The sequence below is a fragment of the Poeciliopsis prolifica genome, unplaced genomic scaffold, assembly GCF_027474105.1.
Source record: "Poeciliopsis prolifica strain line A6 unplaced genomic scaffold, Auburn_PproV2 SCAFFOLD014, whole genome shotgun sequence".
Classification (NCBI taxonomy): Eukaryota; Metazoa; Chordata; class Actinopteri; order Cyprinodontiformes; family Poeciliidae; genus Poeciliopsis; species Poeciliopsis prolifica.
The window spans coordinates 6,051,659-6,077,543 of NW_026562389.1; the positions used below are offsets into that span (position 1 = coordinate 6,051,659).

At 36.7% G+C, this 25,885-nt stretch overlaps 1 protein-coding gene across 1 annotated transcript in view; it reads left to right on the top strand.

Moving 5' to 3' along the window:
• The first annotated feature begins 2,295 nt into the window (after nucleotides 1-2,295).
• Nucleotides 2,296-25,885, top strand: part of aacs (acetoacetyl-CoA synthetase) — a 33,733-nt gene continuing 10,143 nt past the window's right edge. The window contains exons 1-11 of the mRNA XM_055039802.1: nucleotides 2,296-2,596; nucleotides 4,452-4,555; nucleotides 5,198-5,318; nucleotides 5,950-6,063; nucleotides 9,986-10,083; nucleotides 10,569-10,683; nucleotides 10,952-11,033; nucleotides 11,159-11,309; nucleotides 14,560-14,640; nucleotides 16,777-16,901; nucleotides 23,911-23,975. Of these exons, the coding sequence (XP_054895777.1) occupies nucleotides 2,458-2,596; nucleotides 4,452-4,555; nucleotides 5,198-5,318; nucleotides 5,950-6,063; nucleotides 9,986-10,083; nucleotides 10,569-10,683; nucleotides 10,952-11,033; nucleotides 11,159-11,309; nucleotides 14,560-14,640; nucleotides 16,777-16,901; nucleotides 23,911-23,975 (1,195 nt within the window). The 5' untranslated portion in view covers nucleotides 2,296-2,457. The remainder of the gene's footprint in view (nucleotides 2,597-4,451; nucleotides 4,556-5,197; nucleotides 5,319-5,949; nucleotides 6,064-9,985; nucleotides 10,084-10,568; nucleotides 10,684-10,951; nucleotides 11,034-11,158; nucleotides 11,310-14,559; nucleotides 14,641-16,776; nucleotides 16,902-23,910; nucleotides 23,976-25,885) is intronic.

Sequence of the window (25,885 nt, forward strand, 5' to 3'; positions counted from 1 at the left end):
GCATTATCTATAATCCCCACATAAATGCTAACTACATTTGTAGTTAGCATTTTAATAATTTCTTTTCTTTTTACATGTTGTGTTCTGTTTTTCAGCAAGTTGGAAAGGGTTTGTCATTGTGAGGCAGCAGTGGTATGAGGCTCAGTGAACAAGTTATTTTGGTTATATGTGGTCCTTCCAGTCAAGCCAGTTAGAGGCTATAATCTTTAAGTCATATTCAAATTGCACTTTGAGAGAAAGAGAAAGGTAACTGCAATGCCCAAATCCCTGTACAGACAGCAGAAATAAGTTACCTTTTTGGGAAAACTTATTTTTAAGATAACAATCCTGTGCAGTTATATTTTCATCCATTTTACCATCAGCCAAAATGTTTTTCTGTCCCTGCTAAACCTCCCCACAGCATGAAATGCTATGAACAAAATATTGAGATAATTAAGGCAGTGTTTTTATCTGTTGGACTTTAATGCTTTGCTTTCATTATAGCATATTTCATTTATTCCTGTGTTCCTAATATTACATCAGTGTTTCAACCTTTGACTATTGTTTCTCATCTGCTCATTTTCTCACCTGCAGAATGTGGTAATCCAAGTCCCTCTTTTTTTCTCCAGAAAATTCTGTTCATTAAATCTGTTTTTTTTTCTACAATACTGCTGCTGTCATAATCTCTGCATTTGGGCTGACAACAATAACAAATGACAAAAACATCCCAAAAGACTTAAAAGAGTAAGACAAGCTTCTCACAAAGGACAACATAAATGTATTAATGCATTTGGTTATGTTGTGGACTCAACGGGCCCAATAAACGTTATTTTCCTCAAAAAGTGTATGACACCCTAAAACACAGAATGATGGAGAGAGCTACAGTTTGATTAGAAGAATCTGTTGATAATTAGTCACACACGTATGGCCTTGATAAAAGAGTGGCAAGAAGAAAACCATCGGTGATAGAAAGCATCATCCATTTAGGAACTTTCTAAAAGCTTTGACTGGAACAAGGTGGAAGAAGTTGCTCTGCTCAAATAAGAAGAAAATTTACATTTTTGGCCTGCACAATGTTATGTGTGTCAGGAAACAATACCGTGCATCATCACGAACATATTGGAAGATGGGGGGGGGGGGGGGGGGACATTATGATGTGGAAATGCTCTTCAGCAACACTTAAGCTGGTAAGAGTTCAGGGAACAGGTGGTTGCAAAATGATGCTTACAGGATGGTTTTCTTAGGCAAGCTGGATGAAGCAAAGCAATCCCTAAAACAAAACTAATATCAAGCAAAACTACAAGGTGAAAGGGACTTTATTTACGAGTGAAGCAACGTTTGGATGAAACATCCCTTATGTAACTCTTAAAAACTCTGATTAGAGGCATGGAATGAACAACAGGCATTGAGGAGGGTATTTTTTCCGCTTTCTTATTGGTCACACCCCTAAGCTCATCCCTCGTCCCAGGTCCCTGACTGACAAGCTGCAGTTCAAACACCTCTTTCAGCTTTTCTTTGAGCAAAGACAGCAGTTTACCGCTAGAGTTACGCCTCCGCACATAGAGCGATCTGTCGGCTGATGTGGGACCAGTTTGCTAAGGACCAATGAATGATCCGGGGAAGTTTCCCGCGCGCACACCAACTCATCACTTCTGCGCGTTCACGTGCGGGTGACATTCAAGATCTCTACAGCAGCAGCCTTTTTATTACCTACCTTAAACTTCCAGTACTGTGTCCTTCATATTTATTTGATTTAAAAATAGCATAACAGGCTCAGTAAGTAAAATGAATAAAAAAATAAAACAACAGTAGAACAATGAAACTTATTCATAAACCAGAAGTGTGGTGCATTTTCGATTAAAACATGCTTGTTTATCATTCAGTGAAGTACGTGGAAGTGGATAAAGTATTGAGAAGTTTTTAGGTAAGAATGACACATCAAATACCATTACTCAAATAAAATTAAAAAGCACAGTGCATGGAGAACTACTAAATCAAATTAAAGTGTCATGAAATTCTAGTTTACATTTTTTATTTTGATGACGTTTCCTCCTTTAATCGGTCTAGCAGTGCGTGAGAGATTATTTTTACTTGGCCAAATTCAAACCTAGCAACTGTTACATTTCATCATCCACCTTTTCTGACTATGTAAAATAGTCGCTTTCGGGATTTCTGATTTCTGAAGGTCCTTCTGAAATCCCACGCAACAGTTTCAAACACTTTCGATCTTGAACACCCAGCACACCAGGCTACGTCATGACGATGGGGGCGTGGTCTTGAGGCTAACATTGACACCCCCTCACGCTTTGCCTTTGACTTATTATCTAGCCGAGTCCCGCAGTCTGGAGCCATTCAAACGAAGCAGCTAGCTGGTGAGCCCACTACATACCTCACAACACTTCCTGGAACTGTCTGCTGTTTGTGAGGAGCTCGGGACTACGTCGTGTTTTGACTCCAGTAAAGAGGGACGCAACAAAGATGTCCAAAGACACAGAAGGAAAGGGCGAGAAAATTATGGATACGGAGAGCAAGGTGCTCTGGTACCCGGACTCCAAGAGGAACACACAGATGGATAAATTCAGGATACAGGTCAACTCGGACTACGGACTTAATCTGGGTGAGTGGGGAGGAGGGAGGGAAACGACTGGTCCAGGCTCATAGTAGGTGTGTTGGAGACCGTCTAAGTCGGATTTCATTGAGCCTACGAAGCTGCAGCCTGAGTTGCAGAAAATAGAAATAGTTAATGGCGCTGTCTTCTTGTTAGCATTGTTTCATCCAAGATCTAGACCTGCGTGACTGTGCAAAGTTGCCAAATCTAGATGGGTTGGAAGAATCAGCATCAGAGGACTTTTGCAAAGCATGGCTTCCAATCGCTTCGCCGCGCCCCTTTTTAGTTGTAATTAGGAGCTTATAACAGTAGCTTGGCCTGATTGTCAAGGCTGAAGAAGCCAGGGGAGGAGAGACAGTGGCCTGCTTCAATAGTTTATGTGAAAACTGACACTGCTCTGTGGAATGCAGAAAAACGTGATGAAGACAATGCATGGAAAGCTGCAATCGAAAAGAGATGCTTACCTACATACATACCTATGGCACAAATGTTGGTGAAAATAATAAACATTAAACAAAAATAATATATTAAACACTTTGTTTTGTACAAAGAGGATGGGATGCATTGCATGTCTCGACACAATTGGTTCCCAAACCAAACAAACCAAAGTAATCTAAATTGGGGATACATAATTTCTTAAGAGTTGCAACTTCACCTAAAGGTCATATTTTTGAGGATGTGAGGCAGCCAGAGTACCCGGAGAGAACCCATGCATTCTCATATAGAAAATGTAAACTCGAAGCAGAAAGACCCCAGGCCAGTCTTTGGACCTTACTGGTGCAAAGCACAGTGCTAGCAACTAAACCAAATGTGCATCTAGTTAAAAGCCATTGAAATGCTTCAAAGTGATATCTTATTAAGTCTTAGACAAACTCATGCAATTTGTTTTAGTTAATCTATTACTACAGTCTTTGAAAGGACAAAATGCAGAGAAAAAGGTGGCCCTAGTTAGCCCGGCCACTGAGGACATAAATGATCAAATCCCTCTCTCACTGTTTTCAAACTTGGAACTGGAATATGTCTACATTGGATTTGATATCACACCCAGATTAAAGTTCCTGCTTCAGAAATAAAGGGAACACAAGTAAGTAGGCACTGGTTCCTGTTCTTGTTCATCTGCATCATTTTATAGAGGGAGTTCTAAAGTTTTTCCACTCTACTTCCCTCTAAGGTGTTTGTTTCAAGTAAATATTGATGTACTTGTCTTGAATAATTCATTTGGGGGTATCGGCTCTAAGTGACAGTTAATTCTTTTGTATTTACCTTATTAATGGTTGTCACAAATGTTTGTATTTCTTTTAGACTCAGTTGTACTCAAGGCAGTCCACAACCACTAACATTTTTAATGAGTTGCTGGTTTTTTAATTTTTATACAATAGTCTGCCCAATGAAAGACGGATGCTTTATCTATAAACCTATAGTTTTCTAGTCAGTACTGTGGCTTGCATCAGTGTTGCAGTCCTGTTTGTTTTTGTGAGAAAGCTTTTTTTCGTTAAAAATTTAAGCCATAACGACTGATAGAAAATGTTGCTCAGGTGACGTAATATGTTATCCATTTCCGTTCTGTTTGCAGCTGAGATGCTAAGGTTCATGAAAAGAGGGATGGGACATTGTGTAGTGGTAAAGAAAAGTGTCACAAAAAGGAGAGTTGGCCATCTTTGTTATAGTTTCGTCAGTAGTATAAATATGTTCTTAAAATTTTGCCACCTATTTTTGTTGTACTTCTCCCATGACTTTTAGGTTCTGTTGCAAACATTGACTTCATTGAGGACTGTTTCAGGAAATCATATTTGATGTGTGTTTGTGTTCAGATGGGTGGTATGTTTCCAAGAAGAATCATATGTTCAAACTGTGTGTCTTCTAGCAAACTACAATGATCTTTACCAGTGGTCTGTGGACTCGTATCCAGAGTTCTGGGCAGAGGTGTGGCGCTTCTGCGGAGTTGTCAGCTCCAAACCATATGAAGAGGTAAGCACACATCTGAAAAGTAGTCGAATATAAAGCAAAAGTCACATTATTTCAGGTTCTGCTTGGTTCTTGAAAACTGCAGCTGCAATCAGTTGTCAGACTTTGCAGACTTTCCTCTGATTTGATATAATAAGGTATTAAGCTACATTAAAATTAAGTCATCATATGTCTCTGATGCAGATCTTAATTGTGAGAGTAGTCATGCCCATTATTACCCACTATTGCAGTTAGTTATCTTGATAATCTGTAGTTTCAGGATGCTGACATGACTTTAAGGCAATAAACTAACGCAGAATTGACACACCTGTTTTGTACACATGGATTTTATGTAACCCTGCACTAAATGACCACATTTTCTACCTGATATAGTCCTTCTGATATTCATCCTGGAAGACCGGACTGTACAACAGGAAATGAGTCATTTTGGAGCAGTGATGCACTGTGGGTGTGGCTGTTCCTTCACTGGCAGCTTGTTTGGACATTTATTCTAAATTAGCTTCCTTCTTTGGAAAAGTATTGAATATGCAAAATTGGAATATTGACTTGAGAGTTTACTAAGTCAGAGAAACTTGACAGAACAGACTGAAATGATTCGGTTTTTGACTCTTTCTTCCCCTGTGTTTTTTGTGCCGGTCATACCAGGTGGTGGACGTATCCAAGCGGATCTCAGATGTTCCAGAGTGGTTTAAAGGAGCCCGACTTAACTACGCCGAGAACCTGCTTAAGCATGCCAATCAGGACAAAGTGGCTCTCTATGCTGCAAGTAGGTAGACGTGAAAAGCAGATGTGTTCTCATGTAACATGTATCATGTTACATGAAAAAAAAGAAGTGAGTTGAGGGTGCATTGGAACACTGGAGTCGGTATGGTGGTGTGCTTCTGACGTCATTTTGTTATTAGATTAACTTCTGCTCCTTTCCCTGCTTTTCAATGTCACTTACTAATGGATAGGACTCTCTTTATTTATGTGTGTGTGTGTGTGTGTGTTCTCTGGAGAGTGTTTTGTACATGCCCAGCCTTCCTGAGGAGCTGTAATGTAATTGTAGAAATACCCATTGATCAGGATGCTGTAGAGCCTCTGTAAATGTCAGTAAGGTATTACATAGAGAGATAGGGCCTGGTTTCTTGTCTGCTGGGATGTTCTTACCAGATAATCACTCACCTGCAGTTTTATTTGCTATGATATTTTCCTGTGTTGGTCTTATCTATTGTGTCTGTCCTGACATTTATATGTCTTTCAGGGTAACAATATTTAGCAATCCCTTATTCACAACAACTTTCAAAACCTAAATAAATCTAATCAGATTGGTAGTTTGTATTGAAGGTATTTGTAATGTATGCACTTTTCTGTCTCTTGGTTCATGTATTACTTTTGTTTCTGTGTCTGTGTAACAGGGGAAGGGAAAGAGGAGATCGTAAAGGTGACATTTGGCGAGCTGAGGCGTGATGTGGCAGTGATTGCTGCAGCTATGAGGAAGATGGGCATTCAGACTGGAGACAGGGTTGTAGGTGAGTCTCAGTGTAACCATCTGTCTTTTGGCTGGAAAGAAAACAAAAATTTCTAGAATTGTTTTTTTTATGGTCCTTTGTAACAGTGTTCATAACTGTTTTTTATCGCTTTCTAACCACTTCAATGTTTTATTCTGAGAAATATATATTTTTTGAAGTATTTATTGTGAAAGGGTTAAATACAAGCACATATTGACATTTTTATTTTTGTCAAGCCTAACCAATCATTTATTTGTATAGGACATTTTAGCAACAAGGCAGTTCAAAAATGCTTTACTTCATCAAAGCACAAAAATTAACATTTGAAACATTACTTTTTACCAATTGCCACCATTACACAGATTGATTTATCATATAAAATATGATATGGATTGATATGGCTTGCTGGGCATTGTATGTGACTTGCACTTTTTGGGTCATAATTTTTTTTTTTACCTCTGCTGACATTCTGTACTTATTTCTTTGTTGTACATTGCAGAAAGAGTCAGGTAATTTTTTTTCTGAAAAGTTCAATATATGTTCGTGTATTTCCTGTAATGAGGGTGGATTTCTTTTGGTACTGGCTGCAGCTCTCTATGAATGTCACTATTTATTCAAAGTTCATATTTGTGCAAGGAGGGATGGCTGCATATTTTACTTCAGTACATCCTGTTAAAACACTGTCACACAGAAGCACACATTTATGACATTAAACTTAACACTTCAATATGCTCCAGTATTAAGTCCATATTATGTGAGGTATAATTTAAATGTTCGGCTTTCAATATGGTGCAAAATTTTACATTAACTTGATTTTTAGCCTGATTACTCACATGTGGTTCTCAAGCCAACTGACAGTTTTTTTCTGATATCTATTTCGATTTGGATGAATAAAAAGTTGTTAAGAGATTTAAAATGAGTTCAGTTCAATTTTAACTTGACAAAGAATTAAACTTTTAACTAATCTGCACCAAAAGTAGATATGTCATACAACAAACATCAACTGATATATTTCATGTCAGCATTGGAGGAATGTGTATTACTCTGTTTAAGTTTTGCCGTAAAGAAAAATTTCAGGTAAATTATTTTTCTCAAATCTTAACTTTTAAGATGTGTAAAGGAGTCAAGTTCTAAGTGATTTCATGACTTTCTAGCAATCAAGAAAAACCCATTTGAGATTTTTTGTCTTTCTTACCAGTCTGAATAATGTGCAGTAGGTTTTTGTTGCTAAATTGTATGTTTTAAAGCATGCAATTCTACTTTAAAGTATTGTTAAATTTCATCAGCAATATTTGGTGCACATTAGTGTTGTTATTGCATCCCATTTAACTCCTGAACACTGCAGGATCCTTTTTTTTTGACAGGAATATATATTTTGTTCCAACAGGACTCTACAGTTTTCTTTCTAAAGGTATAACATGATAAATACAGCTGCAGTCTAAAAATAACTCACATCCTGTTTTTCCTGACAATATTTTTATGCAAAGCAGTTGGTATTAAGTGCAAAACTAACACTAGAATGTTTACTTTTCATTTTTGTGTGACTTGTTGATAACTTGGTTGAAATGTATTTCAAACTGGCTGCAGTTATTCATGTGAAAAAAGAGTAGATTAAAAGTTGTTATGGTTGATAAACTTAGTGTTTTGCAGTTTAGTAAAATTTCTTACTTGTATACTAAAGTGTGTCAAAGTGTTTCAGCTGCTCTCTGCTGAGTCATCTACCACTTGGATGAAAGTTGTCAGGGTACATTGTGCAGTGGCGGTGACGTCACACAGGCAGACAGGAAACTGCAGCCAAAACAGTCTCTCTTTTCTTGAAATATCTTTGCAAAGTGTGAAAATAATTTTGTTAGTAAAAGCCAGATTAATTTTGTCAAGAAAATAATGAACAGGCTCTAGAAAACAGCTTTGCAAGCTTTAATATGAAATGGTAAATTTTTACAAAATTGTTGCCCAACAAACTTGTTAAACAATTTTGACCACTTGTTGAGTTGAAACCAACCACCCTTGAACCTGTGAGTGGTTGGTTATACTACAGACAGATTTTAACTAAATATTTAAAAATACTTTCTGACTTAAGTTAGCTATTTGACATGTACCTTCTGAAATGTTAAAAATCTCTGAAGCTGCTGTTATCATACGACTTGGTCAGCTGGGTGTATGAATGTTGGTTTTTACTATATAAAGGGGAAGGGTGGTGGGACCGTAGCAGCAAAGAAAGAGGGAGATTAAAAGACTCTTGGTTACACTTTCTTTTTCCTTCATCTCCATAATTTCCCTCACTTTGGTGCATGTGTGTTGGACACAGAGATGTCCTTGTCCCCAGATTGCATCTTCAATGTCTGCAGTCTAGAAGATATATAAGCACTTAAGCTAATGAAATCAGCTTTGCTTTATAACAGAAGCAAACACACGCACACACTCATAGACATTTTTCATTCATGCAGCGTTTAAACATATTGATCTTCTCCTTCTCATGCCTGATATAACTACACAGTGTTTAAAAACCTATTTCAACATGCAACCACCTATTTTTCTCTGGAATTTGTTGTACAAATCCTTTTGGTCATGTTATTGAAATACTATAAAACCTCAGTGTTTTTCTATCAATGAAAATGTGGGAAAAATGTCAAATCAAGCAACATTAGCAGACTTCTTATGTAAAATTGTGTTTTCTCAAACAATGAGCCTGTGACAATTTATTAAAACCCTAACTTTGACTTGAACAACCAGCTATGCAAGTTGTATAGTTGTATAGTTTCAACATTTCTAAAAGTCTGTCATTCTGGTATTCCTGGTGATAAAACACTGTCAAATGTGTAAGATGCAATCCAGGAAAGATATTTTGTCTTCAAATTCCATTTAAACAAAAGACTGATACATAATAGTGTGACAGGGCTGGTTACAATTCACGGTGCTTACTAATTTGTGACAATCGCCTGAGGTGAACCATGGGCTTTGTATTGGTGCTGTTTGGGACTTTTCAGTTGATTTTGAGACATAAGTAACTTGTAGATCACAGAGCAAAAGAATGATAGATAAGAGGTTCAAATCAGTCTTAATTTGTCTTTTTTTAGGTGAGATCTAAACAGATTTTAAAGTTTAAAAAGTATCTAATTTTATTTTGTTTTTTATTGTCAAAATTAAAACAAGGGCGGTGATCTGTCAGCCAAATGTGTCATTCTGCCGCAATGAACTTCCTGCTTAGAGCAGGAGACGGCGCAGCTAGCTGACGTGGCTCATAAGTCATGATTCATCAGACGTCACAGTTTCTGTTTCCCTTTGACCATTCAGATTGGAACTACTGGTTCCTACTGGAACTGTGTTATCAATCAGATTAGATATATGTTATCAGTGAGACACCCCCTGTTTAAAGGTAGCTCAAGAGCTTCCATGTTGAGCATGGGTAGTCTAATTCTTTTTATGACATAATAAAGTTTATTCTATCTTCTGGTGAAATAAAACTTCACATCAAATGTGTGTACAAAAGCTTGAATGCTTCAGTGTTACTTATATAATGTGATGTAGAATCTTGCAGAGCCATGATAAAGCTGTGCTGAGATGGAAAATGAACATTTGTTCACAACACATTTTTTTCATTACTCCTCTTTGTTTTCCATTAGATAGCTGATGTCTTATTGTCTGTGCTAATGGAGGAATTAAAATGGTCAGAATTTTTACATTTTGTTTTATTTTCCAAATATGTTTGAAATACACTAAACTAAGACTGACTAAAACTCTTCAAGCACTAATTAAAAAGTTATGATGCAGATAGATGAGTAAAGTGGTTTAAAACACATCCATTAGTTTTCAGAAAGTGAATTTATCCATTGGTTAAATGTTTTTGACTGCTAAAATATGTCAGATACAAGGAGTGCTCCTACGATTTCTTTACTTTTCTTAATTTGCTCTCCTTCCCCCCTCCCATCTTCTCTTTCATCAGGTTACCTGCCCAATGGCATACATGCAGTGGAAGCCATGCTAGCAGCAGCCAGCATCGGCGCCATTTGGAGCTCGACGTCGGTCGATTTTGGAGTTAATGTGAGGATTAGATGGATTTATTGATATTAAATTTATATTTCTGATAGAACTCATGACATTATTTTGGTTTTTAACCAGAATAATGTCATGAGTGGGCACATATTTTCTCGCAGCACTGCAAATGTTTACTTTCATTCAATCTCTTTAAAGTCAATGTATCTACACTAACACATTTGAAAAATGTGTTAATGTGTTATATTAAGGTTTTTTAAGTCTGCTTATAGTGTCTGATCAGTTGACGCCCCCTCAGGCTGGTCTGATAACTACATTTTGCAATCCTGTTGAAAATGCTTCCATGCACCTACCTGTGATTCTGTTTACCATGTTGCTTACTGATAGTATTGTTTTAAAACTTAGGCTAAACATGTTAAGTTTTATTTCCTGCACATTTTTCTTTCATTAATATTTCTACAGAATCAAAAGTTATTTTAGTCAAATATTTGTCCTTACTCTCCGGTTTTAATTCCTTACTTTTTTCCTTCTAGGGTGTCCTTGATAGATTTTCTCAAATTCAGCCCAAATTGATCTTCTCAGTTGCTGCTGTGGTGTACAATGGCAAAACACATGACCACATGGAAAAGCTGAGAAACGTTGTGAAAGGTATGTTTCCAAGTAATCCAGTGTTTCTGCTTTATCTTCTTGAGTAAAATAAATTTAGAATCATGTTAAAGCCAACAGATTTGAATCAATTTCTTTAACTGAGATTTATCAATGGTCAGAATTTAACATTTAAGCAATTATTTTCTATCCATTGAAGAATTTGCTTTCCTCTTATAAATCCATTAGCTTTTATGTTTTTTGGACAAATATTTGTGTATGTAGAGAACACAAAAGCATCAGTATCTGTTCCTCTTTCTTGCCATCTCAGGTTTACCGGACTTGCATAAAGTGGTTGTAATTCCCTACGTTTTGTCCAAGGAAGAGACTGACCTCTCCAAAATTCCCAATAGGTGTGTGTAAAAAAAGTTTTGTGGAAGTTTTAAATTATTTTCTTCTTTTGGGAAAAGGATGCTTGTAATATTTTTGTGTGTATGATGTAAGGTGGTAATTTTCTTTTGTTTTATTATATGTACAGTGAATTCCTCGATGACTTTTTGGCATCTTGTGGCGACAGCGACCATTTCCCCCAGCTGGAGTTTGAGCAGCTTCCTTTTAACCATCCTCTGTTTATCATGTACTCTTCTGGAACTACAGGAGCTCCTAAATGCATGGTCCACTCAGCTGGGGTAGGAATCAATCATCTCTGAATGCAACAAAAAAAAATTGATTGACTAGTCAATTCCTCAAGCTGTTTTTATTTGTCTTGTTTGCTGAAAAACTGTTGTGCTTTTAGAGTCTCTCCTGGGAACTTGTGACGTCTGAATTTCAGTTTAAAATACTAATGATTTTTTTTTTGTATTTGTTTATTTATTATGATCTCAGCTATTGGAACTTAATTTTCTATCTTAATTTATTTGTGTTGATAATAACTACAACAGTTTGGTCTATTCCTGAAAATCAGATCCAACGTTTTACCACAGTGCTTCTGTAATGTCTTTAATGCGACAGAAAAATAGCTTCTTTTTTTCATTGGATGTGTCGGTTGAATTAGACTCTTGGAAAGGTCTTTGTTATGGACTTTCTTCTACTTCTGCTGATTTAATAACTGGCACATTCTTATCTAGCTGTTTGTTTTGAAGAACAATGTCAGCAGCACTCTATTCTTCGGGTCTGAAATCCTTTTAAGAATTAACCCGTCGCCTGCTAACTTAAATTTTTAATTTGACTAACTGTGGTCGACCGCTGACTGGGAACAATTAACTATTGTCATTGTGGTGCAGTGCCTAACCCACTATCACATGTAATTGTTGTGGTTTTTCAAATGTCAGACATTTTAAACAAATAACAGCAGGAATGTACTGAGTTTGAGTTTCTTGGGAGCAGTGATGGTTGAAAAGTCTTCCAGCTGCTAGGATGCAACAGTCTGTTAAGTTCAGCAAAAAGCTTCATCCATAGCACTGAGACTTTCTCCTACACTGATGTTATTTCAGTTGCTCTGACTCCCTCCACTGGTGCAGGATCCAGGAGGCATCCTAGCACAAAGCTGGTCTTGCTCATGAGCTTATCTAATCCTCTCAGCTGTAGATAAGCTACTGTCCTCACAGACTACACTGTAGAAGACTGCTGATGCCTTCACAGATTCAAAAGAAATGGTCTTAAGGAGTACCCTCTGCATTCCAAGAGTCTGCTCTGACTCTCAGTGTAAAGTCCATGAGCGTCCAGTTTGTTGTTCAGGCCAACACCCAGGTACTTATTAGATGATTCGGCAAGAAGATGATTACTTTTTAACATATGTCCAGGTTGATTTGGACTCTTTGAGTGACTTTTTCTGAGCCCAAAAAACAAAAATGTATAAAAAAAATGATCAGTTTTTTTTTTTGCTTGATTTAATAGTTAATTTTAAGTGAAACATCTCTGTCTTGTGAAGGACTGCAGTTCTGTCAAGGGTGAACCTGTCTCTCATCCAGTGATTGCTGGAGATTGGCAGCAATCTCTGCTACAAGGTTTAGATAACGGATAGATGGGTGAAACATGTTGAAAACAAAGTGTAAGAAATCCAAAAGTGGGCACATATTTTCTCGCAGCACTGCAAATGTTTACTTTCATTCAATCTCTTTAAAGTCAATGTATCTACACTGACTTCACACAATACACAATTGACACATTAGGGTTGTGTTTTTGGATGCTAGAGAATATTTTATTTAGTTAATTATTGTTTACTTCAGTAGTTTTTTAAACCAAGAGGGTTTCTGCTTCTATCTACAAAGTTTTTTCTAAACAGCTGATGAAAGTTTTGTGATTTGCTGAATGATAACATTTTGTTTCCACAGAGGAACTTTGATTAAAACAAAACAATTTTCTATCAGACTTTAAATCGCCACAAGATGGCAGCAGAGCTCCATGAGCGCAGCAATTGTTCTTTGTTGCACGACGTTGAATGGTTGAATAGTTGAATGACAATTTTCCCTATGAGAGGCAGATAAATGAAATTTTAAAAGGACATTATTACATAAAAATTACACTGTTCATATTTAGTTAAGTACTCCTGCTCAGGCATTTCAGTCTTTTCAACTTTCCCATTGTTTTTGTTGTTGATGTGGTTATTTTTTATCTAAAACTCTTCACTTTTTAGATAATTTTCTCTCTCCCAGTCCACACATTTTCTCTTCTCTCTCCCCTAGCATTTTTTCTCCCTTTGTCCCCATCTCGCATCTCTTTCTTTTGTGCTTCCTCCCCCTTTGCATCCGGACGATAATTGGACCGTAATGCACTGCCGGAAACGTGTCGTATTGTGACAATAGCAGTCCTCACTGCCTCAGCCAATTAGCCGTGGTACTGTTCTGCTTTCTGCTTTGTTACGGCTTTGTTAACATCCTGCCAGTGTCAAAATGGCGCAGACCAAACGGCGGCGATGGCAGCTGAGCCTTGCCAAAGTTTCTGTGCAAAATTGCACACACTCACACACACACGTAGGTGAAGCACCTGTTATAAAAGTGTGAAGCGAAGACCCAAAATTCACAATTGCTCAAAACAGTTTACACTCTCCTCCAGCAATAATGACCTAACCAGCTGTGAAGAGTCAGAGACCTTTCCCCAAATAGTTTGGTTTGTTGAACAAACCATAGACAGTAGGTTGAGGCTACAAGCACTGATGTTAGGGTTAGTGCTATTTGGATAAATGTCTACACAGGAAAAATATTTACAAATTTTACTGGAAATCTTTAAATTTTTTTATGTTTTTTAACAGATTTAATTAAAAACTGTCCTAAACAGCAGCACCCACAAGTACTGACACGCCGGGTAAAGATGTGTGAAAAGCCTACAATACTTTAATTATACAGGCACACAAATTGGAGAGAAAAATGTTCTTAACAGTCGAGCTATGGATGGATCACAGGGAGAAGCCGAAGCCTAATCAAGCATGCATTGGGAGAATATAAAAAACTCCATTCAGAAAGACCCCAGCCAGGATTCAAACCCAGGAGCCTTTGCTGCTACCAACTGCGCTGCCTTGCAGTCCCAACACCAACTTGTTTTTGTGTGTGTGTTTTTTTGCCACCACTTTGCAGAATGATGGTAAAGGAGGTTAAAAAGCCTTAAAATCTTATTTTTGTACTAAAGCTGTACACATCTTTGCAGGGGGTCCCAGTAATATTGTAGGGTTCTGTATATTCACTATGTAGATTAAAGTCTCTTGTGTTTAACAAAAATGGAGCTCTGTTATTTGATCCAACTTTATTTGTTCTTTGTTTTAATCTGCTGTTTGTCAAGCCATGAAATTTCTGATCCTTGTTTCTGCATCTTGCTCTCTGTCCCTGCAGTAAAGCTAACCTTGTTGTTTTAAAAGTGTGCCATAGATAAATTGGTAATGGTTACTCATAATCAAAGACAACATAATGTTCTTTTGCAAACTAACTCATTCCCTTGTCTCCTCAGGGCACTCTCATCCAGCACTTGAAAGAACACATTCTCCATGGCAACTTGACCTCCAGTGATGTCATCATCTACTACACTACTGTAAGTTGTGTCTAAATTAATTCACTTAAAATCCCCGACATTTAAAACCAACTGGAAGACATTTATTTTATGCACTATAAAAATATTTTTGTTTCTGAAGGCTTCAAAAGTTTGTGACATCTTATGATAACATCTAGACACACTTCACTCCACTTTCACTGCAGCAGATCTGTGAGGAGGATTCATGCTGCTAGCCCAGACAATCATTTCCACACTTTTCTAGTTCAGAATTGATGTGCACATGAATCCTAACTACAGCTAAGATCTCCTTTCTCAAGATTGTTGCTAATTGGAACCTAGTTGTAATTTTTTGATCAAAATTAGTTGTTGAGCAAAGCTTCATGTATTGATCTTGTGGTGTCACACATTTCTTTTCCTTTCTTTATGCTTCAGATACAACAAACTGAGTGATTACAATTTGCTTTAGAGAACCACCAACCAACCACCTGAAGAACTTATCTCTTATTTTGACCAACAATGTCCAGCTATGTTTAGAAAAATTATTTGACATCTTAGCCTAATCTGGTGCTAAAACTATATTTTCATTTCCTCCAATATGAATGTTTAAATTTCAACCCCTATGTAAAAAAAAGAAAAAAAATCAGCATAACTTTATCACCTTGTTAATTTGTTCATAAGTACCATTGCATCAATAATAAATTCTATCATCTAAAGTAATCAGCACACAGATAATGTGAAAAAACCCAGAATGAAAACAGGATGCACACAAATTGGTATGAATTTTGAGAAAGTAAATAAGTAGCCAGTCATCTCTTCCTCCTTTTGAACAGAAGGAACTTCCTCGTAGTGTTCAGCAGACAGAGGAACTGAGATTACATCTTCAGGAAATCATTCAATTCTTTTAAAAAAAATAAATAAAATAGTGAGCTAGACTTTAGACCTGGCACACACTTTGTGATAAAAATCATCCTGAGCAGTCTTGTTATAAAATCTTGATCCTATGATGTCACGCCATATGATGCCAGATGCAAGACTATGATTTATTTCTGCAGCAAAATCATGCCAGAGAAATCTGACAAATATGTCCAACAATGCATGGCATGTAAGTGGAGGTTTTTGCTTCCAATATTAGAGTGGGACTCTAAAAAGAAGCGGAGGAAGATGAGGAGAAGGAGGCAGATGTGGAACTGCTTATGTGCAAAAAATAAAAATAAAAAATAGAGAAAGTAATAACACAGCAGTCAGATTTCACAAGTTCTTCCAAAACTGTTAAAACTCTTTTGTATATTTGTTACATGTGGAATTTGCACTTGAGATTACTGGCCGAATAAGCAAACCTGGACATCAATGATTTAATATGTTGATGAAAACATGTCAAACTTTAGATTTTATGATTGTTATGTTTTATTTGGGTCAGTTAAATTCAAGTTTTAATTCCTGAGAAAAAAAGGTGCCTATGTTTTCCTCAAACTCAATTTTATCTTCTGTATGGAAATGCATCAGCCCATATCTTGTTAAAACTCTGCAACCTGGATCAATCTAGCGCCTCTCAACAAAATCAGAAAACAAAAAAGGTTAACTTTAAAAAAAAATAAAGCTTTTTTTTCTAATTAAAAGCATAACATTTGGATTTCTGTTGGAGAATTGTCTGGTTTTTCATCTCAATGTGTGGCCCACTGCCCATAAAATGTAGAAGTTCAAAATATGTAAACTTTTCATCCTCCCTTTTCAGAAAACAACTCAATGTTTTATTGAGTTTTAGAAGCAATTAATTCTATTATTGAGTCTCCATACTTTTTCTGTGAAGAGTTCATTTTGTCTACTAGTCCCAAATCACCGCAAAACTTTGATTTCTGCTTGAGGTTGACGATTAGCCTACTTTCAACAGAGAGATCAACGGTCTGACCAAAAGTGTCACCACCATTTGGTATTGTTAAAGCCGCTGTTTTAGCCCTGCAGATGATTTTTCACAAAGTGGAATCAATATTCGCATTATTAGTACCAATGGAGAGCGCCGCCAAAGCTGCACCGCAGCATGCTGCCAAATGAGAAACGCAATCATGCGAATCGCTGTCTGTGGGAGTCGTCCATTTATCCATGTTGATGACAAAAGGAGTGTTTATTTCAGATAACTTATCAGTGTGGCTGGATCTGTGTCTTTGTGTGTTTTCTTAGACCGGCTGGATGATGTGGAACTGGCTGGTGTCTGCTCTGGCAGTGGGGGCCTCAGTGGTTTTATACGATGGTTCACCGCTAATGCCAACAGCCAATGTGCTGTGGAACCTGACGGACAAGCTGGGGTGAGTTAGCAACGCACACATGCACAAAAACATACAAACTGGATAGAGTGACTTCAGGAAAAACAAGGGGACAGGAAGAGACCATGGCATTAAAGAAAGATAGACGTGTGACAAATAAAACTCCTTAATACCTAAATCCCAGCTCAATATAATTTAAAAAATTAAATATATTCTTAAGTTGATCAAATTGTGTTATAACTATTTGTTATTGTTCATTCACCGTCAATGTAATGCCGATTTTGTTTGATGGTATAAACACCTAACTGTGTTTAATTTGTTTTTTTCCTTTTAAAAACACTGTAATGTCTAAAAGTTGAAAGTGAAGATTAAGAATTAGTATGCCTGTTTATTGATTAATGACATGCAGGAAATTGTAGATGTACAAATAGAGAGAGCATTTAAAAAAACAAACAAACAGAATCAATCAACTGCTTATATAATTGAGAACTTGTACATGCATGCATGCATGCAGAAGGACAGTCATGAATAAAGATTTTTTCAGGGTTTAATGGGTTTTTAAATGGCAGATCAAAATTACTTAGTAAGCTTTCGTTTTCCATTTACTGACTCAACATTTATTGGAAAAGATCTAAGAAGGAAAGGGTATTGAAAATTAAATGTAAAGAACAGGACAGTTTAGGCATCATTGGTGTGTTTTTGAAATATAGACAACATCAAAAACATGAAACAGCTTCTGAATTTAGTAGTACATTTTATTCTGTGCAGAATCTTTTCTTCTTTTGCTACTCTAGTTTTCCAGAGTGATATAATAACAAGCAAATATTTGCTTTTTAGTTCTTCTCAGAAAGATAACCTGCAGTCTGTTGCTAAACAGATGCAAATAAAAATGTTTCAACTCTATTTTTAAAGCAGTGATACTTTTAAAGCAGTGCTTGCAGCTCAATCTGCTTTCACACTGCAACCATTCATGACTGTTCCTGCTTTTTACAACTGAAAAACAGTTAAATTTGTCTCTAGTTAAATGTGGAGATCTTTATTCAGACAGCTGAGCATCACTGCACAACAACAGGTGTGGGAGAGCAGTGCTGCGTTACTTCAGGCTTCATACAAGCTGCAGATAACCCCAGTCATCTGTGCTTTTTCTACTCTGTCATTAAGGAGTCCTTAAGCTGTTGGAACAACAGTTTGATGTTTAGCAGTTTAAAACACCCAGGCTACACCATAATAACCAAATCATGCCTATGCTTCAGTTAAATGAGCTCAGCTTTATGTATTATGGATTTGATCCACTTTTAAAATAGATGTGGCTGTAAGTTCAGTTGCCAAAGCTTCTGCTGATCAGTATAAGAACATTTGTTATAACCCTAGTCTCTTTACAACCCTTCTTTTTTTCCATTCCTAAATAAATATTTTCACACACCACCTTCCTTAATAAAACACATACAATATTTACGACAGATCTTGTCTTGGCTAAATGTCCTTTTGCTCTTCCCGTTCCCATTTTCAATACCATCAACACTATTTTATAAATCCTATTGATTAATCTGTAAGAGCCAAAGTGTGTAGATGTGTGAGCTGGATGAAATGTGCTGTGATGGGTTTAATTTGTATAAGACAAATAGTATGAACATATTTTTTTCTTCACCATGGGTTTTAAGATTGTGTGCTTTGTCAGAGTAAATTCTAAGCATTTCCAATTAAAACTTTAGAAAAGTTTATGTAAGTCGTAAAGGAGTTGGATGATTGCTGCCAAAATACAACGTGCCAGTACTTTTAGCAGCCGTGTTCTTAATTGTCTTTGTGAAATGAAGCCCCTCAGCAGTTTTTAACATAACGGCTTGTTTTTTTGTTTTTTTTATTTAGTGAAATTGTCAGTCTGATTATGTTGTATCCTGTTCCTTCAAGCTGCTTAGGCAGTTAGATAGTTCATACCCCATAACTTTTTCTCATTTTATCACATTATTACCATAAACTCAAATGTATTTTATTACGGTTTTATGTCAAACTCCAACACAAATCAGTACATAATTACAAAGTAACATAGCAATTCTTGTTTTTTTCTTGCTAAATGTATCAAACTTATTCTGATTGGATTTTTACAGATTATCAATTTAATTTACACACCACTTTGGGTCTATTATTTAAAATGCAATGAGATTTGATTGGAATGTGACAAAAGGATTATAAATAGATTTTTTTGTGCAATTTAAAAACCAATAATATAGCCTAATTGTTGATAAAGTTTTGAATTCATTCTACAATAAAAAAACAGCTACTTTGATTAATAAAAAAAACAAAGATTCAATATTGAAGAACAACCTTTTGTAGAGACAGTAATAATTGAAAAAAACAACAACAAAAAAAACAATGTTATGCACTTGGTTTGTTCTTCAGCAAATGTATCAGTTCAGAATTTTGTCATTTTAGTCCATGACTGTGACTGTGCATTGCTGTCCACACTCTGCCAGTCAGATGTTACAAAAAAGTACCACAGTCAGCAAAAGTGAGACTTAAACGCAGTGATACCTGTGTGAAACATCTTTACAGATGACACATTGCCTTTAGCATGGAAGGGAATAATAGAAAGAACATTTTGACACCCTGAAAGTTTCAAAACTGCAAAGAAATACTGCTCCTGCAAAAATCTTTGACAGGAACTATTAGTAGATTCCAAAGTTACTGATGTCTGTTTAAATGTTCTTATTGAGTTGAGCATTTATAATATGATGTCATTCACATTTTTTTAATGGGGAAACTTGAATGAACAAGATTAGAATATACTAAGCAAAAGTGCCCATACAGAAGTGCTTAATAAAAAACAACTCATATGACAGAAAGATGGATAATGCCTTAAACTGTGAGAAACCTGAACCAATTAGGTGCTGATATTGCTACCTTAGACATATTCTTTAGAACCTGAAGGCAGTGGGGGGAAGATATAACCCTCTGGGAAGACTGCCATAAATTTTACAGTTTTTCCTTCTGAACTGATGTCGGACTTTTTAATTGGAGCTGAAACTGTCAGAGAAACTGGAAAATGTAAAACCAACTGTTAAGGCTTTGCCTCTCACCTTGAATTTTGTTAGTCATTGTTGTGACGCTAATAATTTAATTGCTCCCATGCCTCAATTTTTTTTTAGCTATTTACCTTTAATGCTACTTTTAAAATATTTTTGATGTAAAAATTGATAATGATTCATGCAGTATTGTGTTAGAATGTTGAAAAGTAATCATAGTGAAAGACTGATATTGGTGGTATTTTTGATCACTACTTGAAATGAAGCTATAAAGAGGCTAACAAAGAAACACCATAAAGTTAATCAAGTTCTATCATCTACAAATGAATTCCTGGGAATCTCCCATTTTTTTTCTCATAGATTTAATTATTATTATTATTTTTTTTACAAACTTCTGGTTGAAGTAATTTTATTTTTAAATTAAGAAAACAAATTAAGTTATTATTTTTTCCACCTGTGTCACTGTCAAAACTGCAGACCCAGTGACAATCCATAATTTATTTTCAAGATGAGTTCATCATGTTTTTATTTTAAATGTGTGAGACATTTCAAAGTGGTTACAATGCCATGCAGAATCACGGCATCATGAGCCTCTGTCTCTTCAACCCACCTGGAGTACTTGTTGGAAAAAAGCTCTTAGTTTCTGTTAAAATCCCAGGAGACATTATAAAACAAACATTTAAGGAGGCTTATGTGTTTAAGCCTCCTTAAACATTTAATAATTTGTTGTTGAGTATCTGTTGCAACTTTAATTAACATATTTACATTTGGGCAAGTTGTTAGAAAAGTCTTCTTGGCCTCAGTACCACTCTGTGCTGCAATTTTCCAACAGTGAGCTTTGGAGATTTCATTGCCCACAAGATAAAACATTACTTGAATGGCATGTTTCCTTCCTTTCACATTTTAGAAATACTACAATGAAAAATAATTTTTAAGGGTGTTTTACATACCTCGTCCAGGGATGCCAGTAATTTTGAAGGGCACTCCATCCTCTGACAGAGACTGCAATCTCTTGATACAGTGTGAAGCATAGAACATCTGAATGCACTGACAACTTCCCATGAGCAACGTGTACATAGGAAAGATTTTAGTGAAACTATCCCGCCGGACCAAAGTGGAAACAGAATTGAATGTATTCCTACGTGTAGCAAAGAAAAGGTTACAGCATTTAATTTCTGACAGGTTCCATGTGTGAATGTGACTCCTGAAGCTCCTGTGTTCTCTGAGGATCTTCTTGTCTCTTCAATCTCTCGTCCATTTGTGTCAAATCCTGATGTGGCGGTAGATTATTTTGAACAAGACTGAAACTACAGTTTATTCATTGTTCAGTTATTGGCAATGTAAAATGTGAATTGTTCTTCTTTAGGACAAAAAACTAGTAAAGTTTAAGTTATTGTGTCATAATGTTCAGTATACCCACACTAGGAAGAAAAATAATAAAAAAAAAATGTATGCAATTTCTGAATAAAATGTCTAATTTCTTAAAAATGGGACACTATAATTGCAAGGCTTTCTTATTGGCCTATTTGCCACTAGGGTGAAATTAGTATTAGTATTAGCATGTGTTAAAATTACACAAAGATCCACTAGCTTTAATATATGCTAATCTTAAAACTGTGTTCCATCAAGCAGCAGTTTTGCGTGGTTCCTTTTTGTCGAGGACACCTGTAAAGAGAGCAAAGGCTCTTATTGACTTACTTGCCAGAGAACAAATGGAAAGGTAGTCTAGAATAGACGCAATGAAAAGTGGAGCTTCAGCTGCTGCATCACAACACGGAGCGGGGACGCATAATGTAATAATTGCTCTGAGGTGTTTTTGTGTCTGATTGCTTTTGAGCATCTCTTATTGATTTAGCAGCTTCCAGTTACACGTCCCCCTTGAAACGCACACGTTGGGTCATGCTGTCACACAACCCTCAGAGGCAAAGACTCACAGCTTCTCCTCCTCCCTCCATCTTAAACACCCAATTAGCAGCCGCACCTGGCCACCTGCCTCCAATCAGAGCGGCGGGGCTGTTTCCATGGCAGCAAGCAACGAACAAATCCAGATGCAGATAGGGGGTCAGGGATGATGGATAAAAGAGAGAGGAACTTTGTGTGCAGATGACAAACAGATTTGGGTGAGGAGTGTCATCTGTGGAATCAGATGGCTGCAACTAAATGTGGACATCAGGTACTAACTGTTCTAAAGGGATCATGCCTTACTAATTGGATTAATTACAGAAAGTTTAATCCGCAAATATGTATGTGTATATTTGGGGTGTATGGTTAAATTTTGACCAGTATGTATAATTAATACTCAGTAAATTCAAGTTCTCGTTTATACAACATACATTCTCATAAGTTTTAAAATTCCTCCATCCCAAAACTGTTCAAAAACATCAGTGAATTATGATCATTGTCGGCTTTTGTTCTTTTGAATGTGTGTAACTTCTGATCAGAAAGTACATTGTTTTATTTTACTCAGATGTATTAAAACTGTAATAAAATGGAGTTAATTCAGATAACCACATACACCATACATAAACCTAACCATGCAACTTATTGTTCTCTTGAAAGAAGAAAACAAAAATTAAAAGGGTTAATTCTATGCAAATTTACCAACTTTTATGTATACGGTGTTATACAAAATTGGCAAAATGTCTCCAAGAACTTTACTGTAGATTTTCTGCCTTATTGCACAAAATGGCATCATGTGGCTATAATCAATAGAGAAGTTAATCAGAATCAACATGACCAAGGAGTAAACGCATCAGACACGTGAACGCATCACTGGCTTCATTCCATCCAACACGCTTCTTCTTGGGACCTTTACCACTTCACCCCATCTCACCTCCACCCTGGTCATTCACCCCATCAGCCACATCTATTAACCACAAATGGAACAAATAACAGCTTTCATCACAAACTGATTCTTGGCCATTTGATCAATAAAGCACCAAAGGATTGTGTCTTCCACATACAGATAGATTTGGGGATTATTTTTCATTGGAAGAATTGTCTATTACAAGAAGAGGCAAGTTGATTGATTAAGACTTCAAAAATAACTTGAAAGGACAAGAATGCAGATATTCCCATTCACAGAGACATTAAAAGGCCCTTTTGTTTGGTTTCAAAATTAAAACCGCCTGTGATGAAAAGTGACGCTTCGCCCCTTCATGTCTTCCACATGTTGTGCAACTGTTGTCAGCTGCCAGGGTGACTTCCATTCACCGAGAAGGAAACTTCTGAAATCATTCAATTTCACGATTGTTAAGTGCAAACATTTTGTCAATACTTTTCCTAGCGGAGCATCTAAAATTGAGACATTTTGTCCTCCTTTTCTGGCCAATACTCTGTAAGTCTTTTTGTGTTTGTTCAGGTGAAAGTCAATTCCCAGTCACACTTTTCCTCATTTTTTATCAAGGCTTAACTGAGCACGCGGGCTGTGTTTCTGCATCACCTTGCTTTACATTTACACAGTGACTCATTCTTCTCCACTGGGAGCTTCCAAGTACAACAGGCAACTGAGCAGCTCCATTGGAGCAGATGGGATTAAGGGCAAAGGCTGCTCAGTAACTTGTGCCCCTTTTAGGCTTTTATTTACATTCAGCTCAGATTCAGTGAAGCAATAAATGGAGCAATACCACGGTTCTGGCTAAGCAACAATGTCACAGTCACTCCAGCCGTCTGGCATTGGCTACTTTTATTTTAAAAATGGTTCATTTATCGATTTCTTTACCATTGAATAATTTGTAACTGAAATTTGTGCAGATTCTCAAATAAATTACCTTTCTTTTACTAGTGTTTTTTCAAGTCTTCATTGCTGTTAATAAATAATAATATGAAATTGTGCTTCACAATTTAGAGTACAATGCATGGAAGTAGGAGGCTACAAATGTTGACTAAGATTCTTGAAACCTCTGACGCAAATCTATTCCTTTCCCAGAAAGCTAATATTCTGTCCTTAGAATGACCATTTGGGGAATTATTCATTTTTCTTTCTTTTGCTCCAAATAATTCATGTCTGTGTTCCTTTTTCTCATTTCTAGCATCACCATCTTTGGCACTGGCGCTAAGTGGCTGTCTTTGGTGCAGGAGAAGAACCTCAAACCTTGTGAGTAACTAACAGCACACACACTTTGAAGGGCAAACAAACATAGATATAACAAAGAGCCTCCAAGAAAAAAAAACACTCAGAAAGCCTACTTAGAGCAGTGGTATTTTCTTGGAATTTACTGTGACTAATGTGTTGTGCATTTGTATGCAACCCTGTATGACACCTTTAAATAAAATCCACCACAACAAATTGTTTTCAAGAGTTACATTATGGGTGTAGGGCATCTGTCAAACATGGGAAAAACAGTACTGTGGTCAGATCAAACTACAGTTTTACTACTTAGGCCATAGAAAGATTTATGTATTCTGGAAAAATAAACACTGGACATGGTCTTAATATCCATCCTAATTATCCATCCCAGAATAATTAGTATTTACGCTGCACAGAAAAATGTGATGAAAGATTTTCTGTGAATGTTGTATGAATAAGTGTTCGGTTCTTTCGATCCATTCTTCCTAATGTTGACCGAAATAAAAAAAGTAATAGTCGTGAGAAGTGATTCAACAAAAGTGTGACAAATTTTCCTGATTTTTATTTGTCAAAATTTAGAAAACTCTGTATTATTATCCTTCCAGATTCAATTACACCCTATGTTGTGGTGATCTTCATACATGAAACCTCAACAGAATTTAACTAGAGTTTTGGTATTTGTGAAATATATGAGAAAATAAGAATGTTAGAAGTATATAAACTCAGAATTTAATTTTGTTTTAATGGTGCAGTGTCGAAACTTGGGCTGTATTCACATATTTTTAACTGAATGGAAAAACAATTTCAAAATATTTGTCTGAACATTAGCAGGAATTTTAATACCTGTAGTTGATATTTATAAATCCTCAGTAAAACAGGGAAGTTCAACTCCTTTCATTTAAATGCTGTTCGGAGTTCAGAATATGACCGATCTTTGTGGCTCTATTTTATTTCTAGTCAGGATTATAAGTATTCAAAAATAGCAACTGTTGTTAAAAATAGTGTTTATAAATTTCTTTGTTTTTCTTTGATTCTTGAAACAGACTCTTGTCATTTGTGTAGATAAACTGTCTCCCTGCACTTCAGACTAAATACATGGAGCATCAGAACTTTTCGAACGAAACCAGTTAACGTAGCATGAGCTACAGAACTGGTCTTGCACTTTCGTGTTAAAGTCCTGAAAGACACCAGCTTTCTTCTTTTTTTTTTTTTTTTGCCTTCCTCTTCCCAAGCCACTTGATCCAGCTGGCATTGTGTATGTGTCTGGTGTGTGTATGCACGTGTGTCTGTTTGGATTCTTATTAGTAAGAGACCGAGGCAAAGGGAGATGTTTCTAGCTGTGTGAGTTTAAGAATTGGTGTGTGTGTGTAGCGTGCAAGCATGACTCGACTGGGCTTGATTTAGGAAGCATCTTCACTGACTGCCCCAGTGGAGAAGCCCTTTTCCCTGAGCTGACATTTGGACTGGACACCTGGAGGCATGGTGGGGGTTGTAGAAGTTCCCACTGTGTCTATGGGTATGTATGTGTGTGTGTGCACTTATGGGGTGAGGGTCGGTTGCTGGAAGCCTCTCGGTTCACAGGGTGTTATTGGCATGTGGTTTGGGCATCTGTGGGTAACATAGAGCATGTGCATAGATCCTGGGGATGACACCTAAAGTGTGTGCATGTGTGTTTCAGTAAATAGAGGCTTGTAGGCTCTGTCACAGCAGGGTGGCTAACTGCAATAACACAACATGTTGGGGTGCCAGGAGCCACAGCTGTTCGCAGGTGCTTGCCCACTTTTTTGTGTGCTGATTCCTAATTTGGTTGAAATTATTGCTGCCTGCAACTGTATCTGCTTTTTTGATACAGCTGCTACTGTGATAAGTGAATTACAGCAGTGATCACAGGACAAAGCATGAAATTATTTCAGAAAATTGTTAGCAGAAGTTGGGTG